Raw genomic sequence first — 21,307 nt, forward strand, 5'->3', positions numbered from 1 at the left:
TTGTGGGTTTGAACCACTATCCTTCTGGTTAACAGTCAAATGCCTTAGGCACTATGCCACTAGAACTCCCAAATTTTCTATACTAATTCTCTAAATGTTATAACTTGCTGTCAAGAGAAATGCAATCATAAAAAATAAACAAAAGGTCCATGAGTAAAGAGACAAAATTTTATATACTGTGCTAAATTATACTCTCGGAAGGAAGATGGGGCAATCTACTTCAGTAGTGCTACTGCCTCGGAAACCCAAGGAGGGGTCACTATGAGTCAGGTCCAACTCGATGGTACGTAACAACAACAACAAATTATACTATGGTATAAATTAAGATGAGCTCTTCTACTAAAAAGGTGGACAAAGGGGACTTCTGGGACTTTTAAAAAGAAAGAAATAAGACATTAAGCACTGATTTCAAATTAATATAAAAGTTCTGAAAAAACAGTGTCTATAGCAAAATAGTTCAAGATTAGTTTTCTCACCCAAGTTGGGAAAGCTATGTGCACTAAATACCAAATATATCTCAGCTAAAGTACTGATTCTCAACTAAGCCTTAACACAAAAACTTCTACTCTACCTTATTACTTCTCAATTTGTTTGATAGCCGAGTCCTTATTCTATCAGATTGTAGTATCTCAGTACACAATTCAGGAAATTCACTTGTTTCTATTTTGATTTTTTTTATTTTGTCACTTCTTTTTGGTGAGTCTTCCTCTTGTCTAATTATTTTTCTTTTTATCACTGGATAATTGATAAAATTGGTTTGAGTTTCATGGTTGAGTTTTATAGTTTGGCATTGAGAAGCCATAGACCATTTTTGTTTATAAGGCCCCTTTGCTTGAGAATAAAGGGATGGCTTATCTAAGGCCAATGAAAAGTCATCAGTATCCGAAATACTACATGCAATATCATCACAGTCTGACAGCACTTCAACTGATGCCGTTTCCTGGTTAAGGTCAGCCCAGGTAATCTTTCTTTCTTCACTCAAATTTTTTTTTTTAATTATTCTGGACTCACAGTCATCATCAAAGTAACAGTGGAAACGACCTCCCTTAAATTCCTTCACAAGAGCATTTATTTTTATATCATCTTCTCTCATTATCTGAGACCATGTTTTCCCTACAAATGAAGGAGGGACATGAGGCAAGGCTTCAAGAACTGGTTCATCAGGATTATCTTCTATGACTCCCTTTGCTTTTTCCAGGTTTCTTAGATGATCAACCATGGAAACAGAGCTTGAATGGGAATCACAGTTATCTTTCAGGTCAAAGGATATCTTCTTAAATAGGTCTGTTTTATTAACAGCTTCTTTAGGCTGGTCACTGTCACACTGAAAAGAGGTATCACACTGTAAAGTCATAACAGAACCACATGGTTCACAGTTCATACTTTTTAGATCTGTATGTTTTAATTTCAAAGGGTTTTCTTTATCGGTCATTTCATGGATCACTGACTCAGAGGAGGAATCACAATCTATTGTAGAAGCACCAGATTCACAGGTCTTGTTTTTTAGGCCAGAATCGTTCAAGTTCTTTTGAAGGTTGACTTCTTTGGTAGCTTTTTGCAGTTGGTCAGTCACTGACTGAGAAGAAACTTCCCAATTTAAATTTATTTTAGGACCACTAGATTCACAGATCTTATCTTCTAAGTCAATATAGTTCTCCATTTTTTTAACAGGCCCTTGTGGTTGGTAAGTCATGAGCTGAGGTGAGACATTAACATTAAAATCTATTTCAGAACCACAAGAATCACAGCTTAAATCTTCCAGAATAATATAGTCTCCCTTTTGGCTTACTAATTTGAAAATCTCTTTGGATTGATTTGTCACTAATTGAGGAGGTTCTTCACAAATATATCTTATTTCAGAACCACAGGAGTCACAATTCTCATCTTCTAGATCAATACAGTCTGCATTTTCACAGTTCATTTCTTTGACAGTCATTTGAGGAAGGTCAGTCACTGACTGAAAAGGGGTATCAGAATCAGAAATGATTTCACAATCACTATCACTGGTCACCAGGCCCAAAAATACCTCTTTATGAAGATTTGTTTCTTTGACTGACACTTGAGATTGGTTAACTACTACCTGAAAAGGGTTATCAGAGTTACAAATCATGTCAGAATCACTAGGTTCATTGGTCTTTTCTTCCTCATCAACATGCTTTTCCTTCTGAAGATTTGTTTCTTTGCAAGCCACTGGAGGTTGGTCAACTTCTGTCTGAAAATGAACATCAGACTCACATTTTATTTCAGGAGCACTGGATTTACAGTTCTTATTTGCTACATCATTATGATCTTTCTTTTGAAAGTTTGGTTCTTTGACAGCTACAGAAGATTGATCAGCCACAAACGGAACAGGAACATCAGAATCATAAGTTACTTCAAAATCACCTAGTCTGTAGCTCTTATCTTCCAGATAAACATGGTCTTCCTTCCAAATACTTACTTCTTTAACAGTTTTCTGAAGCTGGTCATCCACTGACTGATGAGGATCATCAGAATCAAAACTTGTATCAGGACCACAAGGATCACTGCTTTTGTCTTCCAAATGTGTATGTTCCTCTTCCAAATTTTGAGGTTGTTCAACTACTGACTGAATAGGGGTATGTGAAGCATAAATGACTTCAGAACCGTTGAGTTCACTGCCGGAACCACTGAGTTCACTGCCTTTATCATCCAGACAAACATTTTCCTCCTTTAGAAGACTTATTTCTTTAACAGTCTTTTGAATTTCATCAGCAACAGATTTAAGACATTCATCAGAATCACAATTTATTTTAGAACCACTAGATTTGACATTCTTATCTTCCAAGTCAACATGTTCCTTCCAAAGGGTATCCTTAAGTACTTCTTCAGTTTGACCAGTCATTGACTGAAGCACATCAGAATCATACTTGACTTCATAATCTTGAGATTCATCTCTCTTATCTTCCATGTCAACTTCTTCATCCTCCCAAAGACTTATTTCCTTAACAGCTTTTTGAAGCTGGTCAGCCACTGACTGAAGAGGGTCATTAGAATCAAAACTGATTTCAGAACCACAAGATTGAGTGTCCTTATCGTCTAGTTCACTATGCCCCTGCTCCAATATAGTTACTTGAGATTGATCAACTATTGACTGAAGCAAGAAATCAGAATTCAAACTCATTTCAGAATCACTATATTGGCTGTTCTTGTCTTCTAGGGAAACATGATCTTTGTTCTCAAGGTTTATTTTTTCAACAACTATTTCAGAGAGTTCAGCCTCAGCCTGAAGAGAAATATCAGAATCTTGTATTAATGGAGAACCATTAGGTTCATAAATGTTACTTTCTAGGCCAATATCCTCTTCCTTCCACAAGTTTATTTTTTTAACAGTGTCCTGAATTTGTCCAGCCAATGACTGAAGAGGGTCATCAGAATCAAAACTTATTTTAGAACCACTAGATTCACTGCTCTTATCTTCCAGATCAACACACTTTTCCTTCAAAAAAGCTAGTTGAAATTGGTCAGTGATGGAATGAAAAGAAGCATCAATACTCAAACTTATTTCAAAACCTCTATGTTCAGTACTTTCATCTTCAGGGTTAACACAGTCCTCTAGAAGTTTCTGAGCCAGTGACTGAGGAGAGACATCATAACCCAAAACCATTTCAGAACCACTACATTCATCACTCTTATTTCCTAGAACAGGCTCTTCTTTCTGAACGTTTATTGTTTTAACAGATATTTGAGGCTCAGTCACTAAATGAGGGACACCAGAATCCAAAATTAGGTCAGAACCTCTGAATGTTGCACTTGTGTCTCCTACGTCAGCATGCTTTTCATTTTGAAAGTGTATTTTTTCAACCACTACTTCAGGTCGACGAGTTACTGACTGAAGAAGGGTATCAGAATCCAACTTTGTTTCAGAAACACTAAATTCAGTATCATTGTTTTCTAAGTGTACATGTTTTTCTTTATGGTGGTTTATTTCTTTAACAGCTATATCAGGATGATCAGTTATTAAATGAAGAGGAATATCAGGTTTCAAACTGATTTCAGAAATACTAGATCCATTACCCTTATTTTCTAAGTGTACATGTTCTTCTTTCTGAAGGTCTTCTTCTTTATCAGCTATGTCAGAAGGATCACTCACTAAGTGAAGAGAGATATCAGATTCCAAACTAATTTCAGAAACAGTAGGCCTATTACCTTTATTTTCTAAGTGTGCCTGTCTTTCTTTCTGAAAGTTTATTTCATTAATAGATACTTCAGAATAGTCAGTCACTGAATGAGAAGTGATACCATAACCCAATCTTAATTCCAAACCACTGGGTTCACTTTCCTTATTTTCTAAATGTATCTGCTCTTCTTTTTGAAGATTTAGCATTTTAATAGCTACATCAGTATGATTAGTCACTGAATGAAGAGAGATATCAGAATCCAAACTGATTTCAGAACCAGTGGATTCATCACTCTTCCTTTGTAAGTGTACATGTTCTTCCTCTTTAATGGTTATTTCTTTAATATCTACTTGAGAATGTTCAGTATCTGAATGAAGGGGTATATCAGAATCAAAAGTTATTTCAGAAACACAAGATTCATAACTTTCATTTTCAAGTTCAACACATTCCTCCTCATTATCAGTTACTAGAGGCTGGTCAACTACTGACTGAAGAGAAATATCAGAATCAAAAGTTATTTCAGAACTGTTTGACTCACAGCTCTTATCTTGCAGGTTAATGTGATCATCTAGTTCTTCAAAATCCAGCTGAGACTGCTCAGTAACAGACAGAAGTGGATCAGAATCAAAAGTCAATTCAGAAATGGAGCAATCGTAGCTTTTAACTTCCATGTCAACATTTAACTCTTTCAGATTTATTTCATCCAGAGGCCCTTGACATTGACCATTAACAGACTGACAAAGAGAAGCATGGGAATCAAAACTGAGGTCAGAAACGCTAGGTTCATTGCTCTTATTCTCCAGGTCAATATCTAACTCCTGAGAGTTTATCTCTTTAACTGCTACTTGAGATTGATCAGCCAAGAGCTGAGCACCACCATGAAAACTCATTTCAGGACCATGATATTCATGGTTCTTATCTATGAGGTCAGCATTCTCTGCTCTCAGAAGATTTCTCTCTTCAACAGCCCTCCTAGGTTCATCAGTCATTGTTTGAAGACAGACATCACGATCAAGGCTTGTTTCAACACCACTGGGCTTACAGTTCTTATTTTTCAGGTCAACATGCATATCCTTTAAGTTTCTTCCTTTGACAGCCAGTTGGGGATGATCAGTTACTGACTGAAGGGAAAATCCACAATCAAAACTTGTTTCAGAACAACTTGCTTCATAGTTCTTATCAACCAAGTCAGTGTTAACCTTTTTCCAAATTTCTATTTCTTTGACAGTCCCTGGGAGACAGTCAATGGCTGCTTGAAGTGGGAAAGCAGAATCAGCACTTATTTCAGAACTACTAGATCCATAGTTCTCAGCTAAGCCAATGTGCACCTCCTTAGGTAGGTTTACTTTTTTTACAGACTGTCTGGGGTGGCCAGTAATTGACTGAAGTGAGGTATCACAATCAAAATTAACTTCAGAACTACTGGATTCATAGCTTTGGTCAACCAGACTAAAATTCATAGCCTTTTCAAGGCTTATTTCTTTAACAGTCATTTGAGATTGGTTGGTAACCAACTGAAGGGAACCATCACAATCAGAACTTATGTCAGAAACACAACACTTACTCTTAGACTGCAGATCAGCATGTACCTCTACTGGAAGGTTTACTTCTTTGGCAGTTACTTTATATTGGTCAGTCAGTGAAAGAAAAGAGGAATTGCAATCAAAACTCATTTGAGAACCTCTGGATTCACAGTTCTTGCCTTCTGAGTCAACTTGCTCCTCCTTCCAAGGGTTCAAGTCTTGTACAGTCTCTTGGGGTTGATCAGACACTGAATGAAGAGAGCCACAATCAAACTTAACTTCAGAATTCACTAAGCTCTTCTGTTCTGAAAAAGAAGACTTGTTTAAAAACAAATGCTTTTCTTCTTGAGCATGATCCATATTAGAAAAGAATTCCTCATGGGTCTCTGGAACGGCATCTTCAAAGGTTTCTTTGTTAGAAGGTATGTTAATTTTATTCAGGTTTGCTGCTGAGTTTGCTGCTAATTTAGAGTGTGATTCCAATTTTAAGGAGCCCTCAGTACCCATAAGTTCGTGAAATTTAAAGCTAGTTGACCAAGTTTTATCCCGAAATTTTTTACCTCTCTGTAAAATCAATTTACCTGAACTGATGCAAAAAGATTTCCTATTTGTTTCTTTAGGTTTCTGATATGAAAATGAGGAAGTTTCTAGATGAGATGATAGTATGGGATTGCTTGAGCTCTTGCCTGGTTTATCAAAGTATCTGTCCAATTTGTTTGGGTCAGATTTGTTAACTGAATCCAAATGGGCTACTAGTGGTAACCTCGTAGTGTTAGATGTAACTGGTTTATCACAAGAACTTCCAGATAAACTACTAGCAGAAACACTGGAAATCACTATGGGACCTATTAAGTTTTGTCCATTATTTGTAGCTTGACCAGCATCTACTGGATTAAATTCTTTCATACTGCTCCCAATCTTATGAACAAACTCCAAGGAATGCTGCTGTCCCTTTTCCAGTTTCTGAATAACTGATGGTCGAATTGAAACATCCTTTATACATTCCTGACACTTGCCAGGTCTGGAACACGACTCTTCAACAGGTTTAAAACCCTTGGTGGGTATATCTGCTCTGAGTCCAGTAGTGTCCTTAACCATTTCTTCAGGTATAACATCATCCAAATGAACCACTTCTGGGGACACAGTATTCTTGAGATGTTGCTCATTGTATGACCTAAAAAGCAAGGGGAAAAAGTCCATAAAGATATTCTAATATGTATTTAAAATGTTAAAATAAAGGCACAATAAATGTGTTTTTTTTTTTTTTTTTTCTATTCCAGGTTATTGTTAAAGGTTAAAGAATCAAGGCAATTATATGACACTGTATACTTACATACTTCAAGGAGGCAATCACTACATAAAATGGAGGTACTAAAAACTTAATAATGCAATTGGCTCCTTAACATGAGAAAAATGTAAATAAAACCATATATTTTTCAGTTTTCAGAACAGTAAATATCAGAAAGTTTGGCACAAGTCACTTAACCTCCTTATGACTGTTTCCTCCTCTGAAAAGTAGGGACTAACAGTAATATTTTTCCCATGGGATTGTTTTGAGGAACAAATTAGTAACATATAAAGAACTTGTAACACGTAAAGAACTTAAAAAAAAAAAAAGAAAAAAAAGCCTGTCCCATAGTAAGAATTCACAAACATTAGCTATTATTACAACACATTGTTTTGGCAAGGTTGTAAGGACTCTGGCATTTGAACACAATGCTGATAGGAGTGTAGATTAGTTTAACATCTATGAAAAGCAATTTTTCAGTATCTATTAAAATGAAAAATATATATACCCCTGACCTAGTAATTCTATTTTTGGTTTCCTCATATGCTCAATGAGGCATGTAAAGAATATTCACTGATACATTTATTTTTTAACTCACAAATGACTGGAATCAATCTTAATAATCATCAATTAGATAATGTTGTACTTAATGAAATACAATGTAAGTTTTAATAATAATTAGGCAACTCCATACGCACTTTTAATAAAGATCAATTAGTATAAAACACTGTGGGGAAAAAAAAAAAAAGGTGGCCCAGTTTGTGCCTGACTACTAATGTAAAAGTTAGCAGTCTGAACCCACCCACTGCTTCTGCCAAAAAAGGCCTGGCAATCTATTTCTGTAAGATTAAATCCACTGCCATCAAGTTGATTCCTACTCATAGTACCACCAAGAAAACGCTATGGAGCAGTTCAACTCTGCTACACATGGTGTTGCTATGAATTGGAATTGACTTGATGGCAATGGCTTTGGGTTTTTATTTTTTTGGGGGTAGAGGGGTTAGTGAGAAATGTAAGTGTCAACAGAATGCTACCATATATGTAAAACAGAGGGGAAAGACTATATACTTGGAATATCCATAGGACACATAAGAAACTGGCCATACTGGCTGCCTCCAAGTGAGTGGCTGGGACAGGAATATGAGCAAGATTTACGTTTGCATGTTCCTTTTCAGTTACATCTAGATGTATATATTTTCCATTCACACTTTTTAATTATTTTAAAAAACCTAAAGCATTAATATCTACAATCTTTTCTACCTGCATGAAGACAATGTACTTGATCCAAGGGACCTCAGGGATTGCTCTTTTATATAAATATAACCAGCTGACTTGGTGATATTGACATGTCATAAATTCTTAATTAAAAAAAGGCAAAAATTCGGGACCATAGTCTTGGGGGACACCAAACTTATTCAGCGTAATATAGTACATAAAAATCTTGTTCCACAACCTACTTTGGTGATTAGTGACTGGGGTCTTAAAAGCTTTCAAGTTGCCGTCTAAGATGCAACTATTGGTTTCCTCTCATCTGAAGCAGAGAAGAGTGAAGAAAATCAAAGGCATCTGGAAACAATTAGTCCAAGGATATGATGGACCCTGAGACCAGAAGAACTAGACGGTGTCCAGCTACCAATGCCAACTACTCAGAAAGAGATCAAGCCTGGAGATCCTGGATAGAGTGGGAGGAAAAATGTGGAACAAAATCCAAAAGCACAAAAATGACCAGAATTACTGGTCGGTAGAGTCTGGTAGAACCCACAAGACCATGGTCCCGGGTTACCCTTCAGGCCTAGAGCTGGATTCACTCCCATGGATTGGCTCTCAGCCCAACAGTAGAAAGATCATGCAGAACACCTATCCCAAGGTGATGCACCCATCTACTCTAGGGAGATACACCACTTAGAGAAATGGGCAATACGGCACCAGAGGAACAGCACTCACATACAGGGCAAGATGGATGGACAGGAGTGCATAGTTAAGATTGGCACAGGGAGCAGGCAGTCACAGAGACAGGAGGGCAGGAGAGTTTGTTATGGTCAGCAATGGTAATTGGGGCATGAAATCAAATGTACACATAAAACAAATTTTGCTCTGTAAATTTGCACCTAAAGCACAATAAAATTTAAAAGAAAAAATATGCTCAACAATTTAAAAAAAAAAAAAAAGAGGCAAAAATTCAGTCATACAACAACTATCCACTAAGGACATACTACTGTGTGAAAGGTCCCATGCTAGGCACTGAGGCAAATTTAAAGAAAGATGTTATTAACATCTTATATTAGTATGATCCATTTGTTACAATACAATTAGTGAACTAATATCAATGCATCATTATTAACTAAAGGCCATAGTTTATTCAGATTTCCTTAGGTTTTGCCTAATTTCTTCTTCAGTTCTTGGGACTCAGTCTAGATATGATATTGTATCTTACAAAACGTAGAAACTGGATATGAGTGTATATCAGAACTCTCTGTACTATCTTCTCAATTTTCTGTAAATCTAAAACTGTTCTTAATATATAAAGTTTATTAAAAATAATAAAAATGGAAGTAAAAAAGAAATTATCACTTAAAAACATTTTTATTCTTTTCCAACTTGAACAATGCCATGTTTGTCTAAGAGAACAAAAACTCATTGCCATTGAGTCAATTCCTACTCATAGTGACCTCCATTGGGTTTCCAAGGCAATAAATCTTTATGGAAGTAGACTGCCCCATCTTCCTTCTGTGGTATGGCTGGTGGACTTGAACCACCAACCGTCTGGTTAACAGTCAAATGCCTTAGATATTGCACCACCAAAGCACCACTCTAAGAGAACAGGCATACATGAACTGGCCACATGCAACTGTTTATTTTCAACATTTCATAAATATTGCTACTTTCCTTCTGCTAAAGCGGCAAGGAAGTGGCATCTTTTGACCTCCTCTAACTACAAAAGGAAGACAGAATCACCACCAGCAGCCTAAGCCCTGTTCTTATGAGGCCAGACATGCCACCACCTTCCAGCCCTCTTACCAACCTTGATACCAACCACCCCTCCCACAGCACCAACCACTTTTCTGCTGTGTTTGATAATATGCTGCAACGGCCACACAGACCTTACAGATTATGGTGTTTATTAGGGAAGCAACAGGCTACAATTCAAGTTCAGGAATGCACTCAGGATACAGTTCTTCCATCAGGACAGTCTCCCCTCTGCTGTGTCTCTAGACACGTCTCTGACCCTTTGCCTCTCAGCCTGATATTCTGCCATTACAGGTAACACCAATCAAATAACCATCTAAGAATCCAAAGTTTCACTTCCCAGGCCCTTTCCTTTTTTCTTTTACAAAGTCCCAAGCTTCTATGAGTCTGGAGCCACTTCAACGAATCCCATTTCTGACACCAACTGTTAAGGCGCAAGGAGGTGGCTTCTTCTGACCTCCTCTAACTACACAAGAGGAAGACAGAATCACCATCAGCAGCCTAAGGCCTTGATCTCATGAGGCCAGACATGCCACCACCCTCCAGCCCTATTACCAACCTTGACACCAACTGTCCATCCCGTGGCAACCACCACGTCTCTGCTGGGTTTGACTATTCACTGCAGTGGCCACACAGAACTCACAGATTACAGGGTTTATTAGCGAAGCAACAGGCTATAATTCAAGTTCAGGAACATGCTCAGAAGCCAGTTATTCAATCAGGACAGTCTCCCCTCTGCTGTATCCTTAGATACACCTCTCTGGCCTTTGGCCTCTTGGCCTGGTTTCTACCTCTGTGGCCCAGGTAAGGCTGCCACTCTGTCCTGTGCCTCTTGGTTCCCCTGCTTCCATCTCTCAGCCAGGCATCTCTCTCAGCTGAACGTCCCTCTCAGCCAGGTATCTCTCTCAGCTGGCAGTGCGATTTCCCCTCTGCCTCTAGGAGAGCTCATATTAAGCCTGGAAGAGCAGCAAAAATAACCAATCCCAACATCAGAGTTCTACACACCTGAGAGAGAGCGAACTTTCCCAGAAGATTACTTCATGCTGCGTCAATACCCTGGGGGGGGGGGGGTTACCAGAAATACCCCAGGTGGATGACTTTGACAATCAGGAGTTTAAAAGCAGACACTCAGTTACTCTTGGCAAATTCTACCATGGAGTTAACTGTCAGTCTCATTATAGGGAATAACTACTACCAGCTGCCCAGCCAAACTGACACATACATATTTGCATGGTTCCACCCAGTAATCCAGTGGAAGTTACAAAGGCTATGGCTAAAAAGCCATGCCATGCAACTCACTACATGGGTGGCGGCATGAGTGGCCTCATGGGAACAGGCCTTGGACTGCTGATGGTGATTCTGTCCTCCTCTTGTGGAGTGAGAGGAGGCCAGAAGGTGTCACCTCCGTGTCTCTTTAGCACTTTCCTCTCTAAATTTGTTATTTTAATATCAATTTGGAATTTGAAAAGTGAAAAGCTAACCTTGATATGAAAATATAATATAGGGTATGGCAAAAAATTCCATAATTCTTTATACTTCTGAACACTGGTCAATGAAACTGCAGTGCAATAATTATTTTACCTAGTTTTCAGAGCCCTAGATTACCTCCATTTGCCTTAAAAAAATATCACAACATTCTCAAAACAAAACTAATTTTGTAATATTTTACTAAGAAAGAAAGAAAGAAACAGAAGAAAGGAAGGCATAATGATAAAATCAAGCCATTTGGCAAAACCTCAGAAAGGTTAGGAATCACCATCCAGAGATGCACTGATTTGCTCTTTACTTGTATATGTATGTGTTTAAGATTAACAAATAAATCACAATCCATATTCCTAGTTATTTGTAATTAACTTTATAATTTTTAAAAAAAGCCCTCCAAAACTCTAACCATTTCAGGTTAAAAAACACTCTTTTATGAAACACTTGGTTTAAAAACAAAATTCCTAAAAATGATATATAAGTAAATAAAACAATTATATATCAGAACCTGAGATATGGCCAAAATGGAAAATTCACATGCATAAATTTGCATTTAAAAAAAAATTAGTAAATACAAATTCACTAAAAGAAAACCCTACTCAAGAAGATAAAAAAAATAACCACCAAATCTTCTCCCCACTGAAAAAAATAGTTGTTGTGTTGTTGTTAGGTGCCATCAAGTTGGCTCCAACTCATACCAACCCCATGTACAACAGAAAGAAACACTGCCCAGTCCTGTGCAGACACTGTTTCACTGCTATTCATAAGGTTCTCACTGGCCAATTCTTTGAGAAGTGGATGTACCCTTCCTTCTTCTGAGTCTGTCTTAGTCTGGAAGCTTCAATGAAACCTGTCCACCATGGGTGACCCTGCTGGTATTTGAAATATCGGTGGCATAGCCTCCAGCCTCACAGCAACACGCAAGACACCGCAGTATGACAAACTGACAGATGAGTGGTGGGGGAAAAAAATAGTAGAACAAATTAATAGAGGAAAACTAATGAAGAGGGATCAAAACTAAAGCAGGAGTTGATAGATTGTGAAAACCAAAGTAATAGAAAAACCTACAACATCTGAACAAGTGGGAGGAGTGAAGAAACAAAAATAAACATAAACTGTGATTCAGAATGCTATTCAAAATCAGGTATATACACACATACACACACAGATATAGGAATTTACTTTGTTATAGGTAATATTTTACATCAGTGAGAACAATTATATACAAAAAGAAAAAAGGAGAAGTCCTGCCTCACACACCTACAAAAATAAATTCCAGGAAGATTAAAGATATTTAAAATAAGAAACAAGGACATGAAAGAAGCCATAAAGAAAAATCTCCATTAGATCCAATGATCTCAAAATGTTTCATTTCTGTATGGCAAAAGACGCCATCCACAGATGAAGGACATATCTGAAAAGATATTTGAAATGTATTCAACATACAAAGGACTATTACCCATATATAAATATCACTCACAGATCTAAATACGTAAATAATTCAATAGAAAAATGGGCAGAGTATATGAACAATTTATAGAATAAATATATGGCCAATAAATAAAGAAGTTTTACTTACTCATAAGTAAAAGCTACTTAAGAGATGCACTTTTTTTGGCCTATTGTATTGGAAGAAAAAAAATTGATAATCCCAGGGTTGGCCAGGATGACAGGAAACACTCTCATATACTATTGTTTTATTAACAGTATAAGCCTTCTAGGAACTGTCTGTGAAGGATTCAGAATTCAGAATGTCCAAATACAATTTGAGCAACAAAATAATAATCATAATAATGGATTATAACCCACAGAAAAAAAGAAATACCCATTAGGCTATAGTGATATAAATAAATAATTAAATAAATAAATGAGAGAACAAGGAAAATTATTTTAAGACATTAAATAACTACGATGGAAAAGAATCAATGTATACTAAAAGAAATACCCATTAGGCTATAGTGATATAAATAAATAATTAAATAAATAAATGAGAGAACAAGGAAAATTATTTTAAGACATTAAATAACTATGATGGAAACGAATCAATGTATACTAAAACAAGTAGATTAAAGGATGATGAAAAACAGAATATTTACATAGTTTCAAAGTATTTTCCCACAAGATACTTACTAATTACAAATAGAAAAATATTAACTTCACAAGGAAGGAACTTAACAGATACTACTTAATCAAGGGACTCAGGCTAACTATGGCAATAAGACATTAACAACATCCTGTGCTACACTGTGTGACACACACAGGCTACAATAACAATTATCAGGTATTCCTGCTCCAAATTAATAGCCTAAACTTAATGATGAGAAACCATCAGGCATATCCAAATTTAGTGATGACTTATAAAATAATTGTCCTGTACTCTGTAAAAGGAGCTCTGGTGACACAGCAGGTAAAGCTCTTGGCTGCTAACCAGAAGCTCACCAGCTGCTCCATAGAAAAAAGATGGGTAATCTACTTCCATAAAGATCTACAGCCTTGGAAACCCAATGGGAGTCACTATGAGTTGAAACTGACTCGATGGCGATTGGTTTTGTGTGTACTCTTTAAAAGCATCAAGGTCTGATGAACGTGGATGAACTTGGAGGGCATTATGCTGAGTGAAATAAGTCAATCACAGAAGGACAAATACTGTATTAGTCCAGTGTTGTAAAAAGTAGAGGAAAGGTTTATATATGGAAGGAAATTTTCTGTTGGTTACCAAGTATAGGAGGGGAGGAGAGAGAACACTATTACGCAGAGACAAGTATTGATTTGGGTGAAGAGAAAGGCAATGTACCAAATGTGAGTGATCAACACAGTGCCACTGAGAAACAGGAAGACTTAGAGAGGTGCATGGGAGGTACAGACAACAAAGATGAACCTTTTTGCACATACAGTACTGTGTTGTCAGTGAAGGCAAATATGGATATATGGGTGGATATATGGGTGGGCAGGCTGAACTATTAGGTTTATCTATGCATGGGACAGTGTGCCCAAGACAGTTTCTACAAGTGTATTGGTATATTCTGTAAGAATCCCAGGTATATATCTAGTAGAGCTGACAAGGGACAAGGTGGTAGTCACTTCTTGGCCACAGCCAGCTACTCAGACAGAGTAGTAGTTGGACCTGTGGTCTCAGGACCATAATCACAGGGGCTATCAAGCTCAATTGGTATAACATACTACATAATATCAAGCTCAATTGGTATAACATACTACACAAAAACTTTGTTCCACATCCTGCTTTGGTGAGTGTTGTTGTTGTTGTTGTTATGTGCCGTCGAGTCGGCCCTGACTCATAGCGACCCCTCCTTGGGTTTCCGAGGCAGTATCACTACGGAAGTAGGATTGCCCAACCTTCCTTGGTGAGTAGTGACTGGGATCTTAAAAGCTTGCAAGCAGCCATCTAGATGCAATGATGGGTCTCTCCTCTAAAGCAAAGAAGAATGAAGAAAACCAAAGACACATGGAAACAATTAGTCCAAGAGACTAATTGCATCATACACCATGCAGTCCTCAACCTATACAACCATGAGACCAGAAGGATTAGATGGTGCCCGGCTGGTTACCACTGTCAACCACTGGGAGGGGGATCTATGTAGGAGATCCTAGATAGAGTGGGAGAACAATGTGGAACAAAACTCAAAATCATTAAAAAAAAAAAAGGACCAGGTTTGCTGGTCTGATAGAGCCTGATGGAACCACTGAGACTATGGCCCCTAGCTGCCCTTCAGGTCTGGAATTGAACCCACTCCTGTGGCTTCCAGCCAAACAAAGGACAGGCATATGAGCAGAACATTTACATTAGGTAGATACACTTGTTGGAGAGATCAATCATGGAAGAATAGAAAGGCTGTGTATGCACAGGGAGACAGCTCAGGGAATAGGAGTCCACGGGAGGGAAGAACACAGGGAAGAGGTAACTATGGGGAGGAAACGGGAGGGGATCTGTTGCATTGTGGGCAATTGAAGTCGATGTCATGAGACAAAGTGTATGTGAGCTGCTGTATGGAAAGTGAATTTGCTCTGTGGACTTTCACCTAAATCACAACAAAAATTAAAAATTTAAAAAGCATCAAGGTCTTTAAAGCAAAGAAAGACTGAGGAACTCAAGAGTAAAGGAGACTAAGGAGATGTGACAAGTAAATGCAATGTGTAATTCTCAATTGAGTCCTAGTCAGAAAAAAGAACATTAGTGAAACAACCGACAAAACTTGAATAAAGTCAATAGATTAACTAATCTTGTTGTATCAATGTAACTTCCTGGTTTTGATCACTGTCCTGTGGTCATGTTAGATTTAACATTTGGGAAAAACAGGTGAAGGTTATACACGAATTCTTTGTATCATTTTGTGTCTATTTTTAAGTCTAAAATTATTTCAGGAGACTGGTAGCATAGTGCCTAAGGTACTTGACTGCTAACTACAAAGCTGGCGGTTCAAACCCACCAGCCACTCCTCAGAAGGAAGGTTAGGCAAACCTACTTCTGTAGTGATACTGCCTCAGAAACCCAAGGAGGGGTTGCTACGAGTCAGGGTCAACTCAACGGCACATAACAACAACAAAAACAAAATTATTTCAAAATGAAAAGTTAAAAAATAGAAAAAAATGTAATGGCCAAAAATTTTGACCCAGAAGCTCAAATTCAAAGAATCTATACCAAAAAAATATCTGCATGTACAAATATATTTGTTAAAGCATTGTTTATATGAGGAATAAACTGCAAATTTATCTCAATCAAGACAGACTAATTTTATCTTTCCACTACTTCACTTACTGCCGTGGAGTCAGATCCAACTCATAGCGACCCCTTCCTTGGGTTTCTGAGGCAGTATCACTATGGAAGTAGATTTCCCAACCTTCCTTCTGAGGAGTGGCTGGTGGTTTGAACCGCCAGCCTTCTTGTCAGTGGTCAAATGCCTTAAGAACTACACCACCAGAGCTCCCATTCCACTACTTAAGAAACCACATATTTGTTTTGTCTAATTTTCATCATTAAAATATTTCACCATTTGCTAAATTCTGGGTTCAAAGAAATAAAACAAACTCACTGCTACCGAGTCGATTCCAACTCATAGCAACCCCCACTGGGTTTCCAAGGCAGTAAATCTTTACAGAAGTAGATTGCTCCTTCTTCCTTCCTCAGAGTGGCTTGGCTGGGAGGTTTGTACCACCAACCTTCTAGCTAGCACGCAAACGCCTTAGGCACTGTGCCACCAGAGCTCCTTCAATTCTGGGTGGTTGTTGTTATGTGTGGTCGAGTCGGACCTGACTCATAGCGACCCCTCCTTGGGTTTCCGAGGCAGTATCACTACGGAAGTAGATTGCCCCATCTTCCTTCCGAGGAGTGGCTGGTGGGTTTGAACCACCAGCCTTCTGGTTAGCAGTCAAGTGCCTTAGGCACTATGCTACCAGAGTTCCTAAATTCTGGGTTAGTGACTTGCAAAGCAGAGTTTATCCCTGTTTCCACTCCTGGTGCTGATCTCAGTTAATTCTGCACAGATGTGCTAGTGCTCTGTTTGCCTTATCTTGTACAGCTGTAGCAGGAAACTCACTACAGCATTTAGTCTGATTTTCTATCAAGGCTTTTCTTTAACATAAGACCTTAACCTTAAATGTTACTAAATACTTCTTTTCACTGAAACAACCAAAACAAATTGATACTAAAGAAAGCTATCAAGATACTGACAGATTATAAAAAGAGCCAATTCTATCTGATACCTCTTCCATTCAGAGTTAGCAAGAACTTGGAATTGACTTCGGTTTTACCACACTTAGTATTGTACCAGCTTTTCTGATACTAATCTTTTAAAAGCTATTTTTGCTTTGTCCCCTGCTTAATCCTATGACATAACTTATGAAAGATCTTAATGATATGTAACCATTTATTAGCCTAAGATTTTTATTTAGGAGAAAGCCACTCCTCGGAAGGAAGGTTGGGCAATCCTACTTCCGTAGTGATACTGCCTCGGAAACCCAAGGAGGGGTCGCTATGAGTCGTGGCCGACTCCACGGCAAATAACAACAACAAATAATGTAGGATACAGCCTTTGTAGTTAAATTCCTAATTTAAGCATAAACATAATTGCAATAGAAAGTTACTAGATAAAATCTTACATCAACTGATTTCTTGATGAAGATTCACTTTAAGTACTGGTCCATTAACACAAACATCAACTGTAACATGTAACTAAGAACTCATAATTCTTCCTCTCAGCCACTTTACCTGCTTTCTTGACTCTGATAAGGGTGATGCCTCAGTACATCCTGCAAGAAACGCTCCATCAAGCTACTGGTCACCATCCGATGTCGATTCTGCATGGCCAAGTTTTTGTGCTGGGCACTTAAAATATGCTGAAAAGAAAAAAGAAACTGAAGATTCTTAAAGGGGTATTACTCATTAGTAATGAGAGTGTCTCAAAATAGATTCATTTATATACTGCTGATAGAAGTATAAATTGATACACCCTTGTATAAAGTAATCCTGAAACATGCACCTGAAAATCAGGAAAGTATCTCTAAATCTACCCTAAGGAAATAATTTTAAATGCAGATGATTTATACAAAAATGGTAGTCATCAGAGCATGAAAACAAAACATTAGTAATCACCCAAGCATCTAACAGTAAAATCCTTCAATCATACCATGCTGTGGGATGTAATACTACTACCACAATAAAACAAAAACTTTTTAAAAGATGTAATAGCATGCAGCCATCTAAAATGAGAAATTAAAATTTTTTATTAACATGGAAAAATGAAATATATTAAGAGAAAAATGTTAGGTGCAAAAAAACCATGTACAGTTTTCTCAAATTACAGTTTAAAAATACACAGACAAATAAATGGAAAACATACACCCAAATCTTAAAGGCATTTACATTCGTGTGGTACAATTAAGTGAAACTATTCACTACAAATTAGTAAGTAAGCACAAGTAAGCTTGTGCTTACATGCTTACTGGGTACTTCAGTCCCTGTCAGGGATTCGAAATTTGAAAAGAGGCTTTGATTCCATAGGTAGGTGTTGTGGGATTAGAAGAAAGACAGAGGCCAGCCATATCTAGAAGCAGAATCTTTGTTGTTGTCAAAAAAAAAATGTGAAATTGTTCACTACAGATTAGTAAGTAAGCACAAGTAAGACCATGCTTACCTTGCTTATTAGGTAATCAGACACTGCCATGGCCCCACCCTTTGAAACTAAGAAGCCCTTCATTCCTGTGCTCCTTCCAACAGTTCTTCCGATCTCTGAGGTGCTCCAGGCATGGTTTTCTTCTTTCCTTGGAGGACAAGAGATGTAGCTCCTTTGGCCTGTTTCCTGCCTGCAAAATTCCAAGAGGCAGATAGCTTCTTTCCTTTCCTTCTTTCTTTGTCCCTTTCAGTCTAAGCTGATGAGTTTCTGTGGTAGTTGGTTAGATCCATCATTCATAGGCTTAATTTCTTTAACAAAAAAACGTGTAGCCACAGCCTTGGTGGACCTTCTAGGACATGTGTCCTTACTGGTACAACAGAATTCTCCAAAGCTTTCAATTCTGTTTTCATTTTGCACAGTTCAGTTTTAAGTTCATCTCTTTCCTCTCACATTTTACTCTAAGCAGCAAGGCGAAACCATGTGGTCCCTTTAAGATCTAGCTTAGAAATCTCATCACCCAGATATCCAAGTTCATCACTTACATGTTCTACCTTCCACCAGACAACTGAAAATAATGCCGACAAATTCTTTGCCACTGCATAAAAAGCACTGCCCTTCCTCCAGTGTCCAATCACACGTTCATCATTTTCTCTTAAAGCCTCACCACCACAATTACACTTAACATCCACATTTCTAGGAACACTCTGTTGCTGACAACATACGCATTCTCTAAAATAACAGACTTTCTCTATGGTTCTCTTCACTTCTTCTAAACACTCACCAGAATTGCCTTTGACATCCATAAATCTACCAACAGTCTCTTCAAGGCAATCTTTTACTATTAGGCACATGGAAATTCTTAAGCTTCCACCCATTACCCAATTCCAAGACCACTTCCACATTGTAGGTATTTGTTAGAGCAGCACGCCCACTTCTCAGCACCAAATTCTGTCTTAGTTATTTAGTGTTTCTATAACAGAAATACCACAAGTGGGTGGTGTTTGTTCCCTTACATTTTAGGAGGCCCGAAGTCCAAATCCAGAGTGCCAGCTCTAGGGTATGGATGGCTCTCTCTCTGCCGGCTCTGTAGAAAGTCCTTGTCTCTTCTGAGCTTTCTGATCCTGGACAATCTTCTTGTGCTTGGCAGCTCTCTTCCTCCTCCTCCATCTCTCTTTGCTAGTTTGTGTTTAACCTCTTTCATACCTCAAAAGACATTGACTCAAGATACATTTTACCCTAATCCTTCCTCATTAATGTAACAAAGACAATCCATTCCCAGATGGGATTATAACCACAGGCAGAGAGGTTAGGATTTACAACACATATTTAGGGGAGTACAAGTCAATCCACAATATTTTTTTTATATACTTCTTGTATTTTCAGTGTGTACATATTTTTATAATAAAAAGCTATTAAAAGAGAGAACAGGTGTGATCCCAGTATTAAAAGAGGTCAAAGATTAATTCACAAAAAGGCCATCATTTTCCTTTAGATTATTAATTCCTGATTCAAACAGGATATAGGAATAAATATACTAAATTTTTCTGTTTTATAATTCTGTCTATAGTTAGGAGTCTGCCTATTTTTTTAAATTGTGGTAAATATATAACAAAACATTTGACATTTCAACATTCTTCACATGTATAATTCAGTGACATTAATTATGTTTACCATGTTGTTCAACTATCACCATTATTGTTTCCAAGTGTTTTCATCACCTCTACAGAAGCTCTGTGTCCCCTATGCAATGACTACCCTTTTGCCCCTTCCTCCTACCCACGCCCAGTGAACAAAATACTTTGGTCTCCATACGATTATATATTGCCATTATTATTAACATTTAGCTCAGATTAAAAAGAAGGATGGGAAAGAAGTCTAATATCTACTTAGCACCCACCTTACCAAACAGAGTGGTATTTCATTTACACCTTGTTGCTACTTGCCATCCAGCTGATTCCAACTCATGGCAATTCCAGGAGTAACAAGAATAAACCAGCTACAAAGTGTTCTCATGACTGTAATCTTTACACAGCAGATTATCAGCCTTTTCTTCCCCAGAGCTGCTCAGTAGATTTGAATCTTACAACACCACCTTTAAGTGAGTTTGCACCACCCTGGGAGTGTCACCATCTATTTAGTTTTTCTTAAATTTCTCTCTATGTTTAGAGTTTTCGATGTAAAGATCAGGGAGCTCTGGTGGCATAGTGTCTAAGGTATCTGACTGCTAACCAGAAGGCTGGTGGTTAAAACCCCTTCTTGGAAGGAAGGTCGGGCAATCTACTTCCATAGTGAAACTGCCTTGGAAACCCAAGGAGGGGTCACTATGAGTCAGATCTGACTCCACAGCAGTGAGCTTGGTTTTTGGTTTGATGTAAAGATCCTATACATCTTTTGTTCTACTTATTCCTTAGGATTTGATGTTCTATAATGGTGTTGTCAGCCCCAGGCTTACAGGTGAGGAGAGACAACGCAGGGACGCCAGAATAGCAGGCCAGAAGAGCAGGAGAAAGGGGATAAAAGCCTTGAACCAGGACAGAAAAGCAATCAGGGATTAGGTAAGGAGGGGAAACTCAGGCCCGCCCAGAGTAGCAGGCCGGAAGAGCAGGAGAAAGAGAATAAAAGCCTTGAACCCGGACAGAAGAGCAGTCAGCCCCAGGCTTACAGGTGAGGAGAGACAACGCAGGGACGCCAGAGTAGCAGGCCAGAAGAGCAGGAGAAAGGGGATAAAAGCCTTGAACCCGGACAGAAGAGCAGTCAGCCCCAGGGATACAGGTGAGGAGA

The 21,307-nt window shown here is 38.1% G+C and overlaps 1 protein-coding gene across 1 annotated transcript in view; it reads right to left on the reverse strand.

Annotated features, from left to right (window-relative positions):
* Positions 1-562: 562 nt before the first annotated feature.
* ZDBF2 (zinc finger DBF-type containing 2) overlaps positions 563-21,307 on the reverse strand; it is a 30,241-nt gene continuing 9,496 nt past the window's right edge. The window contains exons 2-3 of the mRNA XM_042783558.1: positions 17,623-17,750; positions 563-6,836 (exon numbers count right to left, since the gene is read on the reverse strand). Of these exons, the coding sequence (XP_042639492.1) occupies positions 563-6,836; positions 17,623-17,750 (6,402 nt within the window). The remainder of the gene's footprint in view (positions 6,837-17,622; positions 17,751-21,307) is intronic.

This window comes from Orycteropus afer, unplaced genomic scaffold, assembly GCF_000298275.1.
Source record: "Orycteropus afer afer isolate SDZICR_OR568_19922 unplaced genomic scaffold, OryAfe1.0 scaffold00002, whole genome shotgun sequence".
NCBI classification, from domain to species: Eukaryota; Metazoa; Chordata; class Mammalia; order Tubulidentata; family Orycteropodidae; genus Orycteropus; species Orycteropus afer.